Source organism: Neovison vison, chromosome 14, assembly GCF_020171115.1.
Source record: "Neovison vison isolate M4711 chromosome 14, ASM_NN_V1, whole genome shotgun sequence".
NCBI lineage: Eukaryota > Metazoa > Chordata > Mammalia > Carnivora > Mustelidae > Neogale > Neogale vison.
In genome coordinates, this window is record NC_058104.1 from 24,634,487 (window position 1) to 24,653,483 (window position 18,997).

An 18,997-nucleotide genomic window follows, 5' to 3' on the forward strand; every position below is an offset into this window, starting at 1 on the left:
CTGAGGCATCCCCTCCGGCTCCTGTAGCCTGGCCCGCTGAAGAGAGGGAGTGGGAGGAGGGGGTCCCTCTTCCTACCTGACAGGTGGGCCTGGTCGCTCAGCAGGTTGCTCAGTGACACGGAAAAGGCCAACATGCGGCCGGCCTGCCGGCTGAGGTTCGCCAGGAGGACCACAGGGCTGCCTGCCGTCACCAGCTTCCCCTCCAGCTGGGCCTCAAACCGCTGGGCCTCACCACGGGCTGCTGGCCACAGGTCGCTCCGGCCCTGCAAAGGCCCCAGCATCACCTGGGTGGGGGTGGGGGGCAGCTGGGCCGGGGATGGGGGCGGTGCTTGGCCAGCAGGGCTGGCTTTGCCCGTAAGAACTGAGACAGAACAGAGGACAGAGCTTAGCCAATGGCCTTCTTGGCTGGTTCTTCTCCAATTTCTTCATCTTGCCCTTTTCCAAAGTAGGTAGTCCCTGTTGTAAGTTCAGATGTGAATGTAAAGGACTCCTCTCTCTCTCTCTCTCTCTCTCAGCAGTCAGTTCTAGGCCAGCTCTCCCTGCAGAATATTCTGGGATCTGACCACTTGGGCCACCTCCACCACTCCCCCAGCTCAAGCCCAGGCCATCAGCCCCTATGTCATCACAGCATCTTCGTCCTGGCTGTCCTGACTCCCGCCCTGTGCCCTGATGTCTGTTCCTCATCCTTTCCACCAGAGCAACCCCTTTGAGGCATGTAGGATCACACACTCCCATTTACCTAAGGGTCAAAGTCAAAGTCCTTGCAAAGACCAACAAGGGTGAGACTTTCTCTGGAAGTCAGCAGTGCAGACCTGGCCGAAGGGACTGCTTGTGGGAGGACACTGGCAGGCAGGACACAGAGAGCCCAAAACACACGCTACACATCACCGTGCCTGAGACTTTCTGAAAAACCCATAAGCAACTACAGCCATTATTCCTGATGGTCACTGCCAAGTGTAGACCAATCCCACAGACCTCTGTGCTGACTGCCAGCTGACCCACTCACCCTAAAGGTGTAAAACTGAACTCACCATTCCCAGACTGTCTGCTATTTTAAGCGCTCTCGAAATCCCATTTCTGCCTTTGTTTCTTGACAGTCATGATTTGCTCTTCTGATTCCTCGGTGGCGAGGCCTTACGTGATCTGTTGCCCCACCTCTCTGTCCCTCTCCTATTCTGCACCAAACACATGAGCCTGTGTGCTATGCTATTAACACTCCAGGCACATTCTCACCTCAGGACCTTTGCACATGCTGCACCCCTTACCCAGAGTCCCTTCCCCCAGAGACCTCCATGGCTCTCTTCTGCACATCCTTCATGTCTCGGCTAAGAGTTACCCTCTCCATCAGGCTTACTTTCTCATCCTGTTTAAAACTGAAACCAAGCCCCAGACTCTTCTTCTCACGTAACTTCAGACCCCTGTGCCCAGCTCAAAGATTCCCTTTTCCTACAGCACATATACCCAGTTACCACTGTACAATTTGCTTGTTTAGTTCATTTCCTGGCTCTCCCATCACAGTGTAAGCTCCAAGAGGAGAAAAGTGTGTCTCCTTCACTGAGCTGTCTTCCCAATACCTGGCACATTGTAGGTACTTGATAAATAGCTATTGAAAAAGGAAAAAAAAAAAGGAAGACACTGAAAACTACAGGTTTTGATCCCTTCCTTTAGTCTCCCCGTCTCCCTCCAAGGCCGCCACTGCACCCAGCTTCTCATGCATTCTTGAGAAAATTGGGGCTCGGGGGAGAAGGCACGCTCCCTGACATTTGGTTTTCTCCCCACCAGGGGAAGGGAAGACCTAGGTAACTCTGTGTGTGTGTGTGTGTGTGTGTGTGTGCACGCGCGTGTGAGCTCCAGCACACATGTGCACAGAGGCATACACTTAGAGGCTCCCTCTTGCTCTTCCCAAAAACACATGGAGGCCCTCCACTCTGCCCTGCTTCTCTCTCTCTTCAAGGGGGGTCTTGGTGATAATTTTATGTTGTGATTGCAAAGGCTGCCTGGCATTAGCCAAGCACGGCCCGTGAATAGGATGACTGAGGAGTATTTCATCCAAACTGGGACCTTAGCAGGTGAAGAGTTCACTAGCCACAAGGAGCCAGGTCGAAGGGAAACTGGGGCTCCCAGGGCAGCCTGGGGTGTCCTATCCCTGCACAGCAGGAGCGAGCACTCAAAGCCACCTGCTCCTCCACGCCATTCTTAAGCCCCGCAGACAAGTCCTCTGCCTGGGTGCCCTCATCTCCTACAGTCTTGCTGAGAGGACTGAAGGAGGGCCTCTGAGCCCAAGGCAACTCAGGACTCCCTGAGAACAGGCTCTGGAAAGTTCCAGACCCCGGCTATTACCATTGCATCTGGGACAGCTGAAACTGGAAATTTTCTACAAGCAAATGTTTGCAGGCTGCAGACAGCCCTCTGGGGGACAGCCGGAAGGTCTGCAGGGAAGTGGAGGCAATTAGCACTTGTGTTATTTGGCAAACGACCCCGGGAGGCAGGCAGGCTCCTGGGAGTTTGGCATTAATCTGTAGCCTCAGGAGTCAGGCAGCTGGGGCTTTAGGAGGAAGGCCTCTCCGCTCGCTCCCCTGCCGCTTGCAGTTCTCCCCACCCTGGGGAAGGAAGCATATCTGGGAGCGGAGAGTGTTTGCACAACGAAATCCCAGCCCCGGCCACAGAGTGGCAACCCAGACCTGAGAAGCCCCCAGAGACCAAGATGGACAGGCCAGACCCAATGCCACTGGTGCCCAGATGTCCTGTTTGGTGGGAGCAAGGCTAAAACTGCTGTTTTTATCCAGACCAAGTTGAACACCAGACGGAAGGTCTCAAGCCTCTCCCCAGCAGGGCAGACCGACAGACACAAAACTTATGCACAACGGCAGGGGCCTCAATGGTGTAGAAGCTTCAGAAGTAGCTTCTACGAGAAAAATGCAAGTGCCCTTTGCTCTTGGGAATTCCACCACGGAGGTCTCTCTTAGAAGACTCGCATGCGAAAACCTAACAGTGGTTGGCTCTGGGGAGGTGTGGCAGGGAGAGTTTTTAATTCTAGACCCGTCCTGACCCACAGAACTTTCGACAAGGATGAAAACATTCTTGGGAAGTGGTTCGTGCCACTGGGGAAGTAAGTTAATCCTAATTTACTTTAATAACCACGTGTGCTATCATTTGGGTGGGATAGATACTTGGTTCTATACCTTTCCATATCCTTCTGAAAACAGGTAATTTGTACCCAGACGGAGGAAGGCAATGCAAAAACACAAGGAGAAGATGCCAGAGGCCAAGGAATGCCCGAGACCACCAGGAGAGGGGAGGGAAGCGTGCAACAGCGTCCCCTCCCCACCTCCCAAGAACCAGCCCTGCCAGCACCTTAATTTGGGACTTCTGGCCTCCAGAGCTGTGCAAGAGAAATTTCTGGTGTTTCAGACACCCCATTTGGGCAACGCTGTTACAGAGATGGCCTGGGACATACACAGCCGTTTCTTCCGAGAACTCAGGGAGTGCCATGTTTCAACTTCCCCTCTTCCACTGACTTTCGCACGCGCTCCTGCATTCCTAACATTATCAATTTTTGACCTAAATGGTAGTAAGTTTCGAGCCCATGTTTTTCTTCTTTATATGTTTCTGAGCACCAAGAGGTCACACATGTTATGGTAGGAGGAAGGGGAAAACCCACTAACACACAAAAGGTAATGTCAACTATTAAGTAGGGACTGTGGGACTGAGGCCGGAGGAGCCTGGAAGGTGGCAGGTCCCCACACAGGAGGCCTGAGGGTGTGGAACAAACCTTAATGTAGTAGACATCCCTGTCATCCAGTATCAGCTCCAGGTGACCCACGCAAGTGCTCTGCAGCGTCTCGATCTTTCCTAGGGAACAAAACAAGAATTTGGGGACCAAGGTTTAAGCTCCGCCCCTGCGTTCCCCAGGGGACAACCTCCTGCCAGGTTTCTTATCTCTGAGCCCCAGCAACCAACCGACCCATGGAGGGGACACTCATTACCATCCAGCTGCATTTTCTTCCTGGGATGCAGAAGCTTGAGGCGGAACTTCCCCTGGGGCAAGCTGTACCTGACGTCCACCCCGACGTCCCTGGGCACCTCTGATTTGGGCGTGCCCATGAAGAGGTGAACTGAAGCTTCCTGAGGGAGCCAGCTGTCCTTCTGAAAGCGCAGAGGACTTCTCAGTCTTGAGAACCTCATCTAGCTCCAAAGGTTCTCCCTCTTCCCAGGAAAAGACACTCAGCCCCACCATTAAAAAATGCGAGTTCTTGGGCTCCTCCTTGGCCCTCACAAGACAAAAAAAAACCACAATGGGAGTTTGGAAATCTCAGGCAGTATCTGGAGAAGAACAAAACTGTGCGGGACAACTCGGGACCACGCATACAGGGTCTCATTTTGTCCAGCAAATAGCCTGGCAGAGGAGGACACAAGATATGGTGTGTACCACGGGCACCCTGCAGAGACCCTCTCACATCCCTTAGCCAGCTCTGCTTGCCTGTGTCTCAGCCTTTGCACATGCTGCTGTTAACACCCAGCACATGTGCCCCCAGAACATTGCCCTCCTTTATGTTTTTCCAGGAGTAAAAAATATCCCAGCTCCTCAGCCTCAAGGGGACCACACTCTGAGACGTAACCCATGCTCCAGGGCTCCCCCGGGATCAGGTGGAGGCTGCCAGCTCACCTGACATCACCCCCCAACACACTCAGTTCTTCCCTTCCCTGACCTAACTTCCCCACTCTCTTATACTGGGTCCCCCGGGAGGCTTTTCTTTTCTTTCTTTCTTTTTTTTTTTTTTTAAGATTTTATTTATTTATTTGACAGACAAAGATCGCAAGTAGGCAGAGGCGGGCAGAGAGAGAGAGAGGAGGAAGCAGGCTCCCTGCTGAGCAGAGAGCCCAATGCAGGGCTCGATCCCAGGACCCTGGGATCATGACCTGAGCCGAAGGCAGAGGCTTTAACCCACTGAGCCACCCAGGCGCCCCCGGGGAGCCTTTTCTTAACCTATCACTTTTACCCAAATCCTTAGCTCAGGTCCACCTTAAGGAAAACACAGCCTAAGACACAAGCCCCTTTTAAGACCGTACACTGATGAATTCTTAAACCACCAGCAAAGGGTCACTCCTCTGTACGAGGCTAGTTATAGGCACAGGGAGTGCAAATGAGCATTAGACCCAGAAAGGCATGCCCCCTCATGGCACCTACATTCAGGGGAGGGGAAGCACGGGACCACCAGACACAAATGAAGATTGCACAACAGCGGGGGATGGGTGCTCTGCTAACAAACTCTGTGGGAGTAAGGGGTCAACCAGGGCGGTCAGGGAAGGCTGCCTCTGAGGAAGTGGCATTTCAGAAAGCGAAGGAAGAGAGAGAGAGAGACAGTGAGAGCGCCAAGTGGGTGTGCGGGAGAGGGAAGAGCCAGTGCAAAGGTCCTGGGGCAGCAATGTGCCTAGCATTAAAAAAAAATAATAACAATAAGAGGTCAGTGTGTGGAGAGTGATCAGCCTCGTGAAAAATCAGGAGACGGGGAGGACAGCCCAGCAGGTCCAGGTATCCAGCTCCCACTTAGAGAGATAAGAGCCTCTGGAGAGCTCTGAGCAGAGAAGCGACAAGATCGCTTTAGGATTTTGAAACACCTCTCTGGGAGACAAGAGATGGCAAGGAGACAAGCAGAAACTGGGAGATCACGTAGGAGGGTGTTGAATGTCCATTCAGGGCCAGAGGCTGAGGACACAGGAATGAGAAACACAGGCATTAAAGCTCTTCCTCGGAACTGAGTGACTAGGATGGAAAAGGGGGAAGACTGGTATTAGTCAAGCAGCTTTAAGCAACATATGTAAGAGGGATCGGGCACCTGGGTGGCTCAGGTGGTTAAGCGTCTGACTCTTAATTTCGCCTCAGGTCATGCTCTCATGGTCGTGAGACTGACCCCTGTATCAGGTTTCATGCTAGGCAGGAAGCCTGGTTAACATTCTCTTCCTCTGCTCCCACCCCTTTTCTCTCTCCCTCTCTAAAACAATAAAAACAAACAAACAAACACACACACAACAAAACCGCCAAACAAAACAAACCACAAAAAAAACAAAACATAAAATTGATCTAAAGGGGAAAAACATGGTCCTATTAGAGCAAGTAACAAAAGAACATGACCAGTGGGGGATAATTCAGGCAGGCTTCCCTGAGCAGCTGACCCCTGAACTGAGATCTGAAGACTGATTCATAGTTAACAAGTCACAGAGCCAGAGCCAGAGGATCAGCACGTGCAAGGGTCCTGAGGCAGCAGGGAGACCACGAATAGACCAACCTAGCCCAACAGCTCCAGAGAGGAGCCCCATGTCCTTATGAGGCTGATTCTGGAGGGGAAGACGTAGGGAGACCCACAGCATGGCTGGGAAAGAAGGCGCCATTCCACAGGGCCTACCTGGGGATGGAAGGTATAGGTAGCTTCCAGCAGATACTGTCGGAGGCCCCGGTCCTGCTTCGTCAACGTCACAGCCGCAAACACAGGCACCGAGAGCAAGTAGGGCTGCCCGGCTGCCGGCCAGGTGACTTCCGTGCACAGCTGCCAGCCCCAGGTCTGGGATGCTGTGGAGAAAGCAGGGCGGGCAGCTCTGGTCACCAGAGAGCCAGAGAATTCTAGGCAGGAGCCTCGGCTGCTCGTCCAGCAAAGGCAAGGGTTCTGTTGGTCTTTTTGACAACCTCGGCACCGCTGACATTCGGAGCTGGATAAGGAAGGCTCTGCGGCGGGAACCGTCCTGCAGGGTAGTGAGTAGCCGCTCTAGGCTCCGCTCAGTGTCGGTCAGGAGCAACCCCAAAAACAGTTCGGACAACCCAAGCGTCTCCAGGCACTACCAAATGGCCCCTCGGGGGACAAAACCGCCCCTCTGAGGACCCCTGGGGGAGACTTTGAGAGTACGAGTGTGCAGAAGGCAGGCTCCAGAGTCAGACTGCCTGGGTCTAAATTTCAGCCCCTCCACTTGCCGGCTGTGTGACCTGGGGCAGGTTACTTAACATCTCTGTGCCTCAGTTGTCACTCCTCTTTACACTGAGACCAGTAACGGTTCCTGCCTCATGGTGTAGCTGTGGGGACTGACCGCCTGTGTCAGTGTTTATGACAACGTCCCGCCTAAAGGTGTCCATTCATTTAAAGCGGCCCCTCCCCAACCTGACTCAAAAAAAAAAAAAAATGACCTTCAAGATCCACTAGTGTTTGGTGTATTTCCTTTCCGATCTCTTATCAATTTTGTTGCTTTTCGCCGGATGTTGCTATCAAAGAATTTTCCAGTGTTATCGAACTATGTCCTTCGTGATGGGGTTTTTAAGCTAAAGGAAAGCTCAGGTGTTTTCCCTCAACTTGAAAGTGGAGAATTTTTTTCTATCCACGGCCAGACAGTAGATAACCTGAGGTTCTGCAGATCACAGGGTACCCTCACAATGGCTCAGCTCTGCTGGTGACTGACCCCAGCAAAAGACGACAGGGAAAGCAATGGGCGCGGCCATGTGCCCATAAAGCTTTCTTTCTGGTCATCGCAACATCAACTTCACAAATGTTTCACGTATGAACTATTCTTCGATGACTTTCCCACCCTTTGAAAATGTGCCAACCTGCTGGCAGCTTGTAAGCTCCTATAACGAGCCATTCACCTATGACCGTGACCTTGTCAATGACGACGCAGCGATCATCCTGCGTCGTGTATGTTTTTAAGTGATTTTGGTGTATTTTCCTGGGGTGGAGTTCTAGAAGCCAAAGCAAATAATTAAGGGATATAAACACTCCGAGGGCAGAAGAGCCACTGCAGCACTGGGAGCCGACACTGCTCCCCGCGGTACCCAGATGTCTGCTGAGGCAAAGGCAAAGACCTCGCTGCCTACCTTTCTCGTCAGTACAGGACTGGGCCTCCGAAGCTCTGTGGGCGTTACTGAGGCTCCTCACGCCATCCCCGGTGACGAGATATAGCTTAGAGCTGGGTGAGGAAAGAGGAAAGTCCCAGACGGTCATTTTCATTCATTCACTGGACAGCTAGGCCTGGAGCTGCCACAGCTTGACCTGGGGAGAATTCCGCCATGAACAGGATTCCTGGGTCTTTGGGGAACTCACCCATAGCACTCAGTGACAAGTGCCACAACATACCTGAATGGGGATGGATGGGGTCTGTCTTGGGGACAGGGAAAGGCCTCCTTTAGCCGGGTCTCTGCAGAGGTTAACGTGTGAGCAGAGACTCAAAGGATGAGAAGGAGCTGGATAGAGGGAACGGCAGGTGCAAGGGTCCTGTGGTGGGATTAAAGTGGCCTCTTTGGGAGAGTAAGAAGAAGGGTGGTTCAAGGGGGGTTAGGGTGCAGGGGGAGGGAGTGAGTGCAGGGAAGGAGATAGTGGAAGGAAACAGGTGAGATGTAGGCAGGACCCCCAGGAGGAAGGACAATCATGAAGTCTTGGGTTATCCTAGAAACAAGTATAGGGTTTTAAACAAGTTTTGGGGGGGGTGCAAGGGAGGAGTGACATGACTTGACATTTTAAAGGACCTCACTGGTTGCTGCTAGGAGAAGGGCCTAGAGGACAGCCAGAGGACACAGTGTCCCTGGCTAGGGGGGGCAAAACACAGACAAAGCACGTGTGACTGTGGGGAGCCTGGTCTCATTCCTATTTTATCTGAAAGAACTTGTTCTCCAACTTTCACCCCTCTGGGAAGCTGGGGACAAGCTGGTCCCAGGAAGGACCCCCGTAAAGAGCTGACGAGCATGGGGGCTCCCCCTCCTCCTCTCGGCCACCCCGCAGTCCCTGTCACAGACACCCCCCCATACTGACACACTCAGACCCACACAGACCCACAGGACTCTCGCAGACACGCCAACACCCCTCTTACGAACACATGCACACGCTCACACACACACACAATCAGAGAGGCACGCTGCACTCACGCATGTGCTGACACACACCTGCGCACGCACAGACTCAGAAATCCACCCTCACGCGCACACACGCTCGTGCAACGAGGGTGCAACATGCACCCTCACACACACGTGGTCACACACACGCCGTCTCACACACACAGAAACATGGGCACTCACGCACACATGCTCACAGGTGCTCCTAGACCCACGTCCCCAGGCCCTCAGGCCACACCCACCCGAGCACAGGCTCCCTCCCGCGAGTGCAGGATGCCCCACCTGAAGCTGAGCAGCTCCACGGCCTCCTCCGGGGTGTTCAGATGCACCTTGAGGTCCCGGCCCTTCCTTGCGTGGATCCCCCCATCCAGGCTGGCAGCACCACGGAGGCTGGTCACCCACTGCAGCCCGGCCCGCCCCAGGACACCTGTTGTACCCATCTGCGCCGAGATCCAGAGCAGGGCACTGCGGGGAGAGCCAGGCACTGGCTGCAGCCTGCAGGCCCCGGGTGGCCACACACACAGCGCCCCCTTATGCACCGCCCCTGCTGTTCCCGGCAGCCCCTGCCCCGCCGTCCCCCTTCCCACCCCCCTGGACCCCCCAACCCCATGCTCTCTGGGCACCACGGCCCCCACGTGTGCCAGGCACGCCATCTGGTCCGTCTGGACCTCGCCATCACCGGCCTCAACTTAGAGACGCAGACCCAATCTGGGAGCAGCGAAACCACCTGCTCAGGGCCTGTCGCCAGGATGCAGGGCAATAGGACCCGGACCAGGAGGCTGTCTGAGCCCCAGTTGGGGGTCTTCGTGCCAAAGAGTGGGTAGCACAGGATGCCCAGGCTCCCCATATCAGACCCAGAAACCACAGACGGGACAGGTGAACGGGGGACACCTGTGAGTGGACAGTCGTCCAGCAGGCCCCGGACCCCTCCAGAATCAGACCAAGCCCTGAACCAACTCTGCCCACGCTGTGGGGCGTGGACCAGCAGCACGCCTGCCTGGGGCTTGTTTTCTCAATCATTTCTGGGAATATGGAAAGACTGCCCGCCTGGTCGGTGGTGATACGGGGTCGCCGGAGTCCCAGCCCATACATCTCAGATGGTCCCTCCCTCCCTCCCTTCCTCCCTCTTCTCCTCTCGGAGGCAGAGTGGAGCAGAGGGAAGGATGCCACGTGGCAGGACACCAGAGTCCTGTGGCCTGGCCCCTGCTTCATCCTTGGGCACAAGATGTCACCTCACTGAGCCTCAGTCTTCTCACCCGTCAAGTGGGCACAGCTGCCCAGCATCTCCTCACAGTCTCTTGACACAGAAAACAGTCATGGGATTGACGGTGCAATGGTACCAGGGACGGTCTGCAGGGCGGGGATCCCCTCCAGCCCAGCGCTAATGGCTCAGCTCTCTGCGGCCCTCTGTAGGGGGAGGCCCCCGCCCGCCCACTTCCCTCCTCCAGCTCCAAGAAGCCAGCCAGCTACCTGGGCTTGACGTAACCATTCACAGAGAAGTCCAGAGGGTGCTGGAAGTTGGCAGTCCCCCGGACTCGGAAGCTGACAGCGGCCGAGGCATGGAGGTTCAGCCGGGCGGGAAGGCCGGATATGGTGGGAAAGGTGAGCTCCTGCACTGCTAGGTTCAGCCTCCGGGTCACCTGGACCTCCTGCCCCTGCGGCCAGAGGACCGTCATGATGCAGGTGACAGCCCCTGGTGCACACAGTCTTATCTGATCAAATAAGATCCTCGCACCAGAGCGGTGTGGGAGGAAGGGACAGGATCATTATGCCGTCTTTTCCAGAGGAGGAAACGGAGCCCACAAACAGGTGAAATCACCTGGCCAAACCCACGTGGGTAGAAAAGGGTAGAGCGCAGTTCAAACCCAGTTTCCTGCAGGAAAGGGTCAGAGCTCGGGGATCCAGGGTGAGTCAGGTAAGGGAGAATGTGGGCCATGCCCGGGATGCAGAGCACCCAGTAAGCGCCAGGTGCATTTTAAATGCTTTGTTGCATTTTTACTGCATTATCTCATTTAACACAACAGCCCCATGAAGCTGCTGCTTTTGCTGCTACCGTGGTGGTAACGCTATCATGCCTATTTCACAGATGCACACGCCGAGGCCAGGACCCGTGAATTCTCCCGAGGAGGTAAGAGGTGGAGCCGCGATTTAAGCTTCAGCCTGGCTCAAAATACCGCGGTCTTAGGTCTGAAAGGGACTATCGTACTCACCCACCCCCCACCCGAAGCATCGAAGGAAACAAGACGGGGTCAGCGGGGCTGGGAGGGGCCAAGCGCAGGCGGAGGTACCTTCAGGAGCTTGACGGCCAGCTCGGCCAGGTTCAAGGATGGATGGTTCACGTGGCTTGCCATCGCCCCACAGTCCACGAAGCTCAGCTCGTGCCCGAACACCTTCACGCTCAGCTGGCACCGCAGCGCCCGCCGCTCTGCGTGCCTCCGGGTCACCTGAGGGAGAGTCCAGACCAGACGGGTGACTAGGAGCAGGTCTGCTGCCTGGACTCAGGTGGGAGCCCGGGGGGAGCAGAAGGGCAAGGCCAAGGGCTGGAATATGGCTTGCAAAACTCATGGCCTTCAGGCAGAATCCCCAGATGGGTTTTCTTGGGCTGCATGGTGCTGCCGAAATGCCCTGGGCAGTGTGTGTGGCTATGAGTGTTCTCACCATCCTCTTGTTTAGGAATCATCTTACATTCGCAGAAAAGTTGCGAAGATGGTACAGAGAGCTCCCCCACACCCCACGCCCTGTCTCTGCTGGCACCATCTTTCACGGCCAGCGTACAAGGAAGGCAAAAAAGCCAACACGGACATGTAGTAGTAACAAAACCCCAAATTTCACGTTTTTCCAGTCCAGCTCTCCCTCTGTTCCAGCGACCACAGTGCGTTGGCTTGTCCCATCTCTCCTGTCTCCTCCCGTCTGCGACCGTTTGTCTTTCTTCGTATTTTTCACCGTGCATGTTTTTTTGAGACACAGAGAGAGCACGAGCAGCGGGGAGGGGCAGCGGGAGAAGGAGACTCCCTGCTGAATGGGGAGCCCAACATGGGGCTCCATCCCAGGACCCCGAGATCGACCCGAGCAGAAGGCAGACTGCTCCACCGACTGAGCCACCCAGGAGTCCCTCATAGTGCATGCATATATATATACTTTTTAAATTTGAATTTGTTGGGGCACCTGGGTGGCTCAGATGTTAAGTGTCTGCCTTTGGCTCGGGTCATGATCCCAGGGTCCTGGGATGGAGCCCCACATCAGACTCTCTGCTCAGCGGGAAAACCTGCTTCTCCCTCTCCCACTCCCCCTGCGTGTGTTCCCTCTCTCGCTGTCTCTCTCTCTCTGTCAAATAAATGAATAAAATCTTTAGCCAAGAAATAACGAAATTGGAGTTTGTTTCCAATGTTTAAAAATCAGGAGACTACCTATAAAAATCCAGATTCTCTGGCTTCTCCAAGCAAAGAACTATTGGCCTCCTGCCCACCACCACAAGGGGTGGTAAGAAACCAGAGTGGGACGGCAGCCGCTGCTTTTAACTGAGGCACGAGCACATCCCACCTGCCACAGCCCCCACCACCCCCTATCGCCCCTCCAACACTGACACCAAGCGTTGTTCCCACTATCGCTGTGCTGTGCTAACCCGATCTTGGGATTAAGACTCTCTATCCCAAGTGGGAAAATAACAGGCAAAAAGACGCAGATTCTAAGGAAAAGTCTTCACATTCCACCCAACCCCCTCCTTCTCGTTGCCTGCCAGCCCCGGCTCCAGTCCAAGAGGCTTTAAGGTCACAGACCGCGTCCTGACCATCTTTGCGCCCTTGGGCCCAGGGTTCACACCTGATGACTGGTAAAGTTGTGAACATGTGAACCAATGCCCCAGCCAGTCCTTGATCACCCTCAGATGTACATGGCAATGACCTCTTACAAGAGTAAAAAGGTGCCCACAACTAAATGCCCATCAGTGGGAGAATAATCACGTAAAATAGAATTCCCAACCACAGAATGGATATTTTAAGACCCCACGACCCACCAACTCCATTCCTAGGCGTATCCCCAGCCAAAACATGCCTTCACCAAAAAGACACGTGCAAGAATATTCATAGGAGGGGCGCCCAGCTGGCTCAGTGGGTTAAGCCTCTGCCTTCAGCTTGGGTCATGATCCCAGGGTCCTGGGATCGAGCCCCGCATCGGGCTCTCTGCTCAGCAGGGAGCCTGCTTCCCCCCTTTCTCTCTGCCTGCCTCTCTGCCTACTTGTGATCTCTGTCAAATAAATAAATAAAATCTTTAAAAAATATATTCATAGGACTATCTGCAATGATCCCAGAAACTCTAAGTTATCCAAAAGCCCACCGCAAGTAGGATGGATAAAGAAATCCTGGTGTGTTCACATCACAGCAGCGCTGAACAGCGGGGAGGACGAGCAAAGCGTGCCTATATCCAGCCCCGTAGCTGGATCTCACCCACAAAATTTAAGCCAAAGAGGCCAGACACACACACACACACACACACACACACACACACATACTGACAGGAATAGAATTATTCACACTTGCCAAAAAGCGGAAACCACCTGCAAACCCAATGTCCATCAGGAGCAAGCAGGGAAACACAAGGGGGTCTACCCACACTGTGCAATGTTCTTCAGGCTTCAAGAGGGATGGAGGACCGAGCTGTGCTACACGGATGTCTCAAAACATGATGGATGGTCAGTGAGAGACGCCAGACACGACAGGTCATGTGCCGTCTGACTCTATCTATAGGAAGTGTTCAGAACAAGTCAGTCCACACAGACCCAAAGCAGGCTAGTGGTTGCCAGGAGCTGGGGGAGGACAGGATGGGGTCTCCTTTGGGGTGATGAGAATGTTCTAGAATCAGACGGAAGTTGGTGCTGCTTATCTTGGTACATGTGCATCCACGTGTCCAAAATTACCAAACTGTATACTTGAAACACCCACCGCTTATTCAAAATAGCCGATACCTCTGCAAAGCTGATTTTTAGAAAGTAGAACTCATTGGTGCGGTTAGGAGGCAGATTAGTGATCATCCTTGTTGGGGGCGGGTAGACTGGTAGAGGGAGGGGGTGCAGGGGGGCCTCTGGGGGACTGATAATGGGCCGGGCATTGATTAGAAGGAGGCGTTCTGTTGGTGGAGATGCATTTAGGACTTGGACACTTTCCTAATTGTATGTGACACTTTGATCAATATGTTTTCGAGATAAAGTAGGCCAACAGCTGACGACTGAGCTCTGGACCAGCTCCTTGTCTCTATGAGCCTGTCCCAGGGCTCAGATCCTGTCCTAGTCAGAGGTGATGGAGGCCTGAGTCCACAGCCCAAAACCTCAGCCTGGTGAGGAGAGGGAGCTGGGTGGGTGCAGGTTCCCCGCTCCCCTTACCTTCTGCTGTATGTCTCTCATCTTTCTGGACCTTTCTCCTGGACAGTCAGGGTGGGCTCCCCATGGTGTGGGCTCTGGTTCCGGCTCTGGGGATTTCTCTGGCTGGGGCTCTGTCTCCTCTTCCTGTCCCCAGAAGGACTGGCTGCCAAACAGCCTGTGGACGATTTTCTCTGCATTTTCCAGTCGGAGGCCAAGCTGGGAAGAAAAGCCAGGGCTCACTCAGGAGCAGCTCGGTTGGCTGATCCAAAGCTGCAGAGCTGGGGGCTCAAAGTGGGGGGAGAGGGTGCTCCCCAGGGTCCACCTGGGCCCAAGGCAAGGGGTACCACCTTTTCAAATCAGCAAGTTCCACATATGTTGGGAAAATGTCCCTCAGCAAAAATCCTTACCGATTCTTTAGGGCCTGGTTCCTATGTCACCACCTCTGGGAAGTCTTCCCTGATTTCCCACATCCAGACCATATTCCCCATATTCCCCACCCCCAGACCAAATCTATCACTGCTTCCTCTGAGAGTCCAGCACAGAATTTCTGGGTCACACTCATGCTGTCGTCTGTGTGTCTCCCTTGCAAGATTCTGAGCTCCTTGAGAGCAAGGATCCAGGTCTCCTTCTCTAGGCATGCTGAGGGCCCGGTTGGTGGGTCATTTTGTGTTGATTTGACTGGGCCATGGGGTCCTGACATATTTGGTAAGACAGAATTGTAGGTGTTTTGTGAGAGTGTTTCTGGATGAACTTTTTTTTTTTTTTTTTTCAATTTTAGAGAGAGAGCGTGGGGGAGGGAGTGCAGAAGAGAGAGTGAGAATCTTCAACAGACTCCTTGCTGGGCTCCATCTCACGACCCTGAGATTACAGCCTGAGCCAAAACCAAGAGTTTGATGCTTAACTGACTGAGCCATCCAGAGGCCCCTGATTTAATATTTAAATCAATAAACTGAGTCAGGCAGAGTAACCCCATAATGTAGGTGAGCCACATCCAATCAGTCGAAGGCATGACTCAAACAAAAAGCAGACCCTCCCCCAACCACAGCGTCGTTCCTAGTGACTGCCTCTGAGCTGGGACATCAGGGTTTTTTCCCCTCACCTTCACCCTAAACTGAAACATCAGCTCTTTCCAGGTCCCAGACCTCCAGACTGAAACTATACTATTGGTTCTCAGGCCTTCAGACTCAGACTAGAACAATGCCACTGGCTTTCCTGGTCTCGAGTTTGCTGACCACAGATCTTGGAACCTGTCAGCCTCCATAATCATGTGAGCCAATTCCTTATAGTAAATCTCTTTCTAGATATAATATATTCTGCTAGTTCTGTTTTTCTGTTTCTCTGGAGAACCCTGACTAATACACCTAGCCTGGTTGGTTCTCAAAATCTGATGGATGAATGAATGAGTCCTTTCTATTCCTCCTTGTCCCTCCTTCCTTCCATCTGCCCATTCACCCAGGCATCTGTTCAGTTACTCTTTGACTCTTCCCATCCATCTATCTCCATCCATCTGTCTATCCATCCATCCACCCGTCTTTCCATTCATCCATCCGTCTACCCATCCAACCATCCATCCATCCGTCCGTCCATCCGTCCTTTTATCCTTCCAGTCACCTTCCCTTCTTTCCATCTTTCCATCTATTCTTTCCATCATTCCACCCAAAAAAATGTTGAATTCATCCAGAAACACTCCCACAGAAACACCCACAATTCTGTGGGACCAAGTATATCAGGATCCCGTGGCCCAGTCAAATCAACACAAAATGACGCACCAACCGGGCATTCAGCTTGCCTAGAGAAGGAGACCTGGGTCCCTATGTCTCTTGCAAGGGAGACATACAGATGACAGCATGAGTGTGACCCAGAAATTCTTTGCTGAACTCTCCGAGGAAGGAGTTATCTCCAAGCACATCTGTACAGAAAACACCGGAGGGCCAGCCCTTGGCAGATCTAAGCCCACCCCTCCAGCTGGTCATGTCTGGACAAGCTCTCTGTTCTCCATACATCAGAAGGGGTCGGGAGAAGGCACAGAGCACCCTCCCTTGGACAAGCCTTAGGGGCCTGGGGGAAGGAGACAAAAGGGCACCAAGGTAATCCAGTATGCTCAAGTTTGCTGGATATAAGACCTCAGAGACACTGCCTCTTCTGTTGCTACACCCCATAATCCATTCTACACATGACTGCCAGAAATTTCCAATCATGTCTCATCCCTCTCCAGCTTAAAACCCTTCGATGCCGTGGCCCTGGTCCTCTCTGCCCTCCCATCTTACTTCTCCTCACTCCCTGGTCTACTTCCGCTCCTCTGACACATCAAGTCCTTCCTCGCCCCAGGACCTTTGCACATACTGGTGCCCCTGCCTGGAAGGCTGTTACCCCAGCTCTTTACCAGGCTGCTCACGCTCCTTCTTCAGGTCGCAGCTCAAACCTCACCTTCGTACACAGTACTTAGAGTTGCCATTGTTTTATCAATGTATTTACTCATTTTTTTATCTGTCCACCTCTCTGGGCAAGGATCACGTCTCTCTTGTTGACTGTCAGATTCTGAGAGCCTAGCACAGCACCTGGTTTATGTCAGGTTAGAAAACAGGTATTTGTGCAATGGAGGGCACGTGGGTGTGTGGATAAGTGTAGATATGTCGATGGACGGATGGATGGGGAAGAGGGTAGATGGAGGAAGGGGTATAATTGCATATTAATGAACAGATAGAAGAGAAGGAAGGAAGGAAGGGTGTATGGATGGATGGATGGACAGATGGATGGACAGATATACAGATGTATATAGGGGTGGGTATACAGACAGATGAGTGTGGGGGTACATAACTCTGTGTGTGTGTGTGTGTATGACTAGAGAATGCAGGGGTCAGAGCCTGACAGGGAAATGGACAGGAGGCTACATGAATGGATGGATGACAGGGGTGGATGGTTGATGCACAAAGGTAGACAGACATACAGCTGTCTGGGTGGCTGGGTGCATGGCCGGCTGACCGGGAGAACAGGCACAAGACAGAGCAGTCGATACATACAGAAAAGAGGTCATCCATGGAAAGATGGGGGGATGCGATTGTTTCTGGCCCCAAGTCTAGAAGAGGCCCCAAGAGACCACAGCAGGCCCCCTCGTACCTCCAGGAGGTTGAAGGCATGACCTAGAGCGTGGATGGTCAGGTTGGTCATGGCAGAGCGGGGGAGGAAGGAGGCTGGAGAAAAGAGAATGGTCCTCTCCACATTGGCTCCCAGGCTGCCAGACACTAGAACAAGAGAGAGAGAGGGTCAGTCCACTCCTGCCCCTCACAGAGCAGGGTCTGGCCACTGAGGGGCAAGAGCCTGGGAAAGGGAAGGACGGGGTGTGTCCTCTCCAGCAGGACACGTGTTTCAGCCTTAGGCCTCATCAAGAGCCCAGGAAAGGCCGGAAGGGTCACAGATGTACCCACCCCTGCTAACAGGCAGAGAGAGGGCACAGCCAGGGCACCCCACCCTCCGGCCCCCAGACCTCCAGAGTAGCTGAAGTAGTCTGGGTGCCTGGGCTAGAATGGGGTTTCCTTCTGGACGCTCTGTGTCATTGTGATAAGGAGGGGACAGCCCCAGTGTGGAGCTGATCTCCTTGTAACACCGGGGAGAAAGTTCTCCAACTCGCAGGCGTGACACAGAATCAATGCTGATTTATACAGAAACAGATGACACTAGGGAATGAACATCCTTGAGCCACGTGTCCTCAAAGGCTTAGAGCTCCCGGGTCCCCAGGGCTTTGTGACCCCAGAGCAGGACCGCACCTGCCCAGGATGGCCATACCAGAGCGGAAGGTGACATCAGCATAGGACGAGTGTTTCCAGGCCTCCGGCTGGAACTCCCGGCTCAGGATGTCCTCGGGGAGGACCTCCTGGAGAGCTCGCTTCAGGGGGTCGCCGGTCTCCAGCAGCTGTGTCAGGTGACTCCACACAAAGGAGCCCACTGGAGTCGGGTCACAGCCAGCAGGCAGGGAAAGAAAGAGGACAAAGTAAGGGAAGGATGAATCTGGAACTGACACAGCCCAGAGAAAAGAGCCCCCTGAGCCCCGATCCCAAGTCCTACTATGTCCACATGCCAGGGTATCCGTTGGGTATCCACATTTTCATTCCAGAAATACTGGCACACAGCAGGGCCTTAATGGAACATGGAAATCTAGCCTGTGCACAGCCCTGGGACATGCCTCTCCTGAAGCGAGAAGGAGGCAATGTGGGGAAAGCTCTGGCTTGACCCTCAGACCCAAGTCTGAATCTCGGTTCCACCACTCAGGAGCTGTGACCTTGGGCTGGTTACTGTCCCTCTTAGGCTTAGTTTCCTCATTTGTAAAATGCAGTAACCACCCATCTCCCAGGGCTGATGGTGCAGACGAGTCAAGAGCAAGCCTGGGCCCAAAGAACAGAATGTCTTTCAGGCTTGGCAAAGGTGTGATAAGCAATTTGTGACGGGGGTCCTCTCTCTCAGGCTCTCTGGAGGAGTAAAAATCAAATGACAGCACCCATAGGAGAGTCCAGTTAGGGATACTAGAGTCTAACTGGGAACCCTGAATCCTCTTGGTTGTCTCAGGCTCTCAGAAGGCCCAAGAAGGAGCTTCTAGAACAATCCATCAAGGAAGAAAATGGAATCAGGCTTTTGTTCCCACTGGGCAACACACATAGGCTTGGTACCCCAGGGCCTCCATCAAAGCTGAGCCCTTTGGCTGATCCCCAGGTGACGGGGCTTGGCCTGGTGGCCTCCCATCCCACACACATCTCACCCCATCCCTGAAACTGCCAACGAACAGT

At 53.6% G+C, this 18,997-nt stretch overlaps 1 protein-coding gene across 1 annotated transcript in view; it reads right to left on the reverse strand.

The window, feature by feature from the left end:
- The window catches only part of LOC122896077, a 139,181-nt gene that overhangs the window by 91,736 nt on the left and 28,448 nt on the right, over positions 1-18,997 (reverse strand). Inside the window, exons 14-24 of the mRNA XM_044234017.1 lie at positions 18,003-18,161; positions 17,337-17,461; positions 14,241-14,435; positions 11,155-11,310; positions 10,337-10,521; positions 9,149-9,331; positions 7,856-7,947; positions 6,405-6,568; positions 3,987-4,146; positions 3,773-3,852; positions 77-263 (exon numbers count right to left, since the gene is read on the reverse strand). Of these exons, the coding sequence (XP_044089952.1) occupies positions 77-263; positions 3,773-3,852; positions 3,987-4,146; positions 6,405-6,568; positions 7,856-7,947; positions 9,149-9,331; positions 10,337-10,521; positions 11,155-11,310; positions 14,241-14,435; positions 17,337-17,461; positions 18,003-18,161 (1,686 nt within the window). The remainder of the gene's footprint in view (positions 1-76; positions 264-3,772; positions 3,853-3,986; positions 4,147-6,404; positions 6,569-7,855; positions 7,948-9,148; positions 9,332-10,336; positions 10,522-11,154; positions 11,311-14,240; positions 14,436-17,336; positions 17,462-18,002; positions 18,162-18,997) is intronic.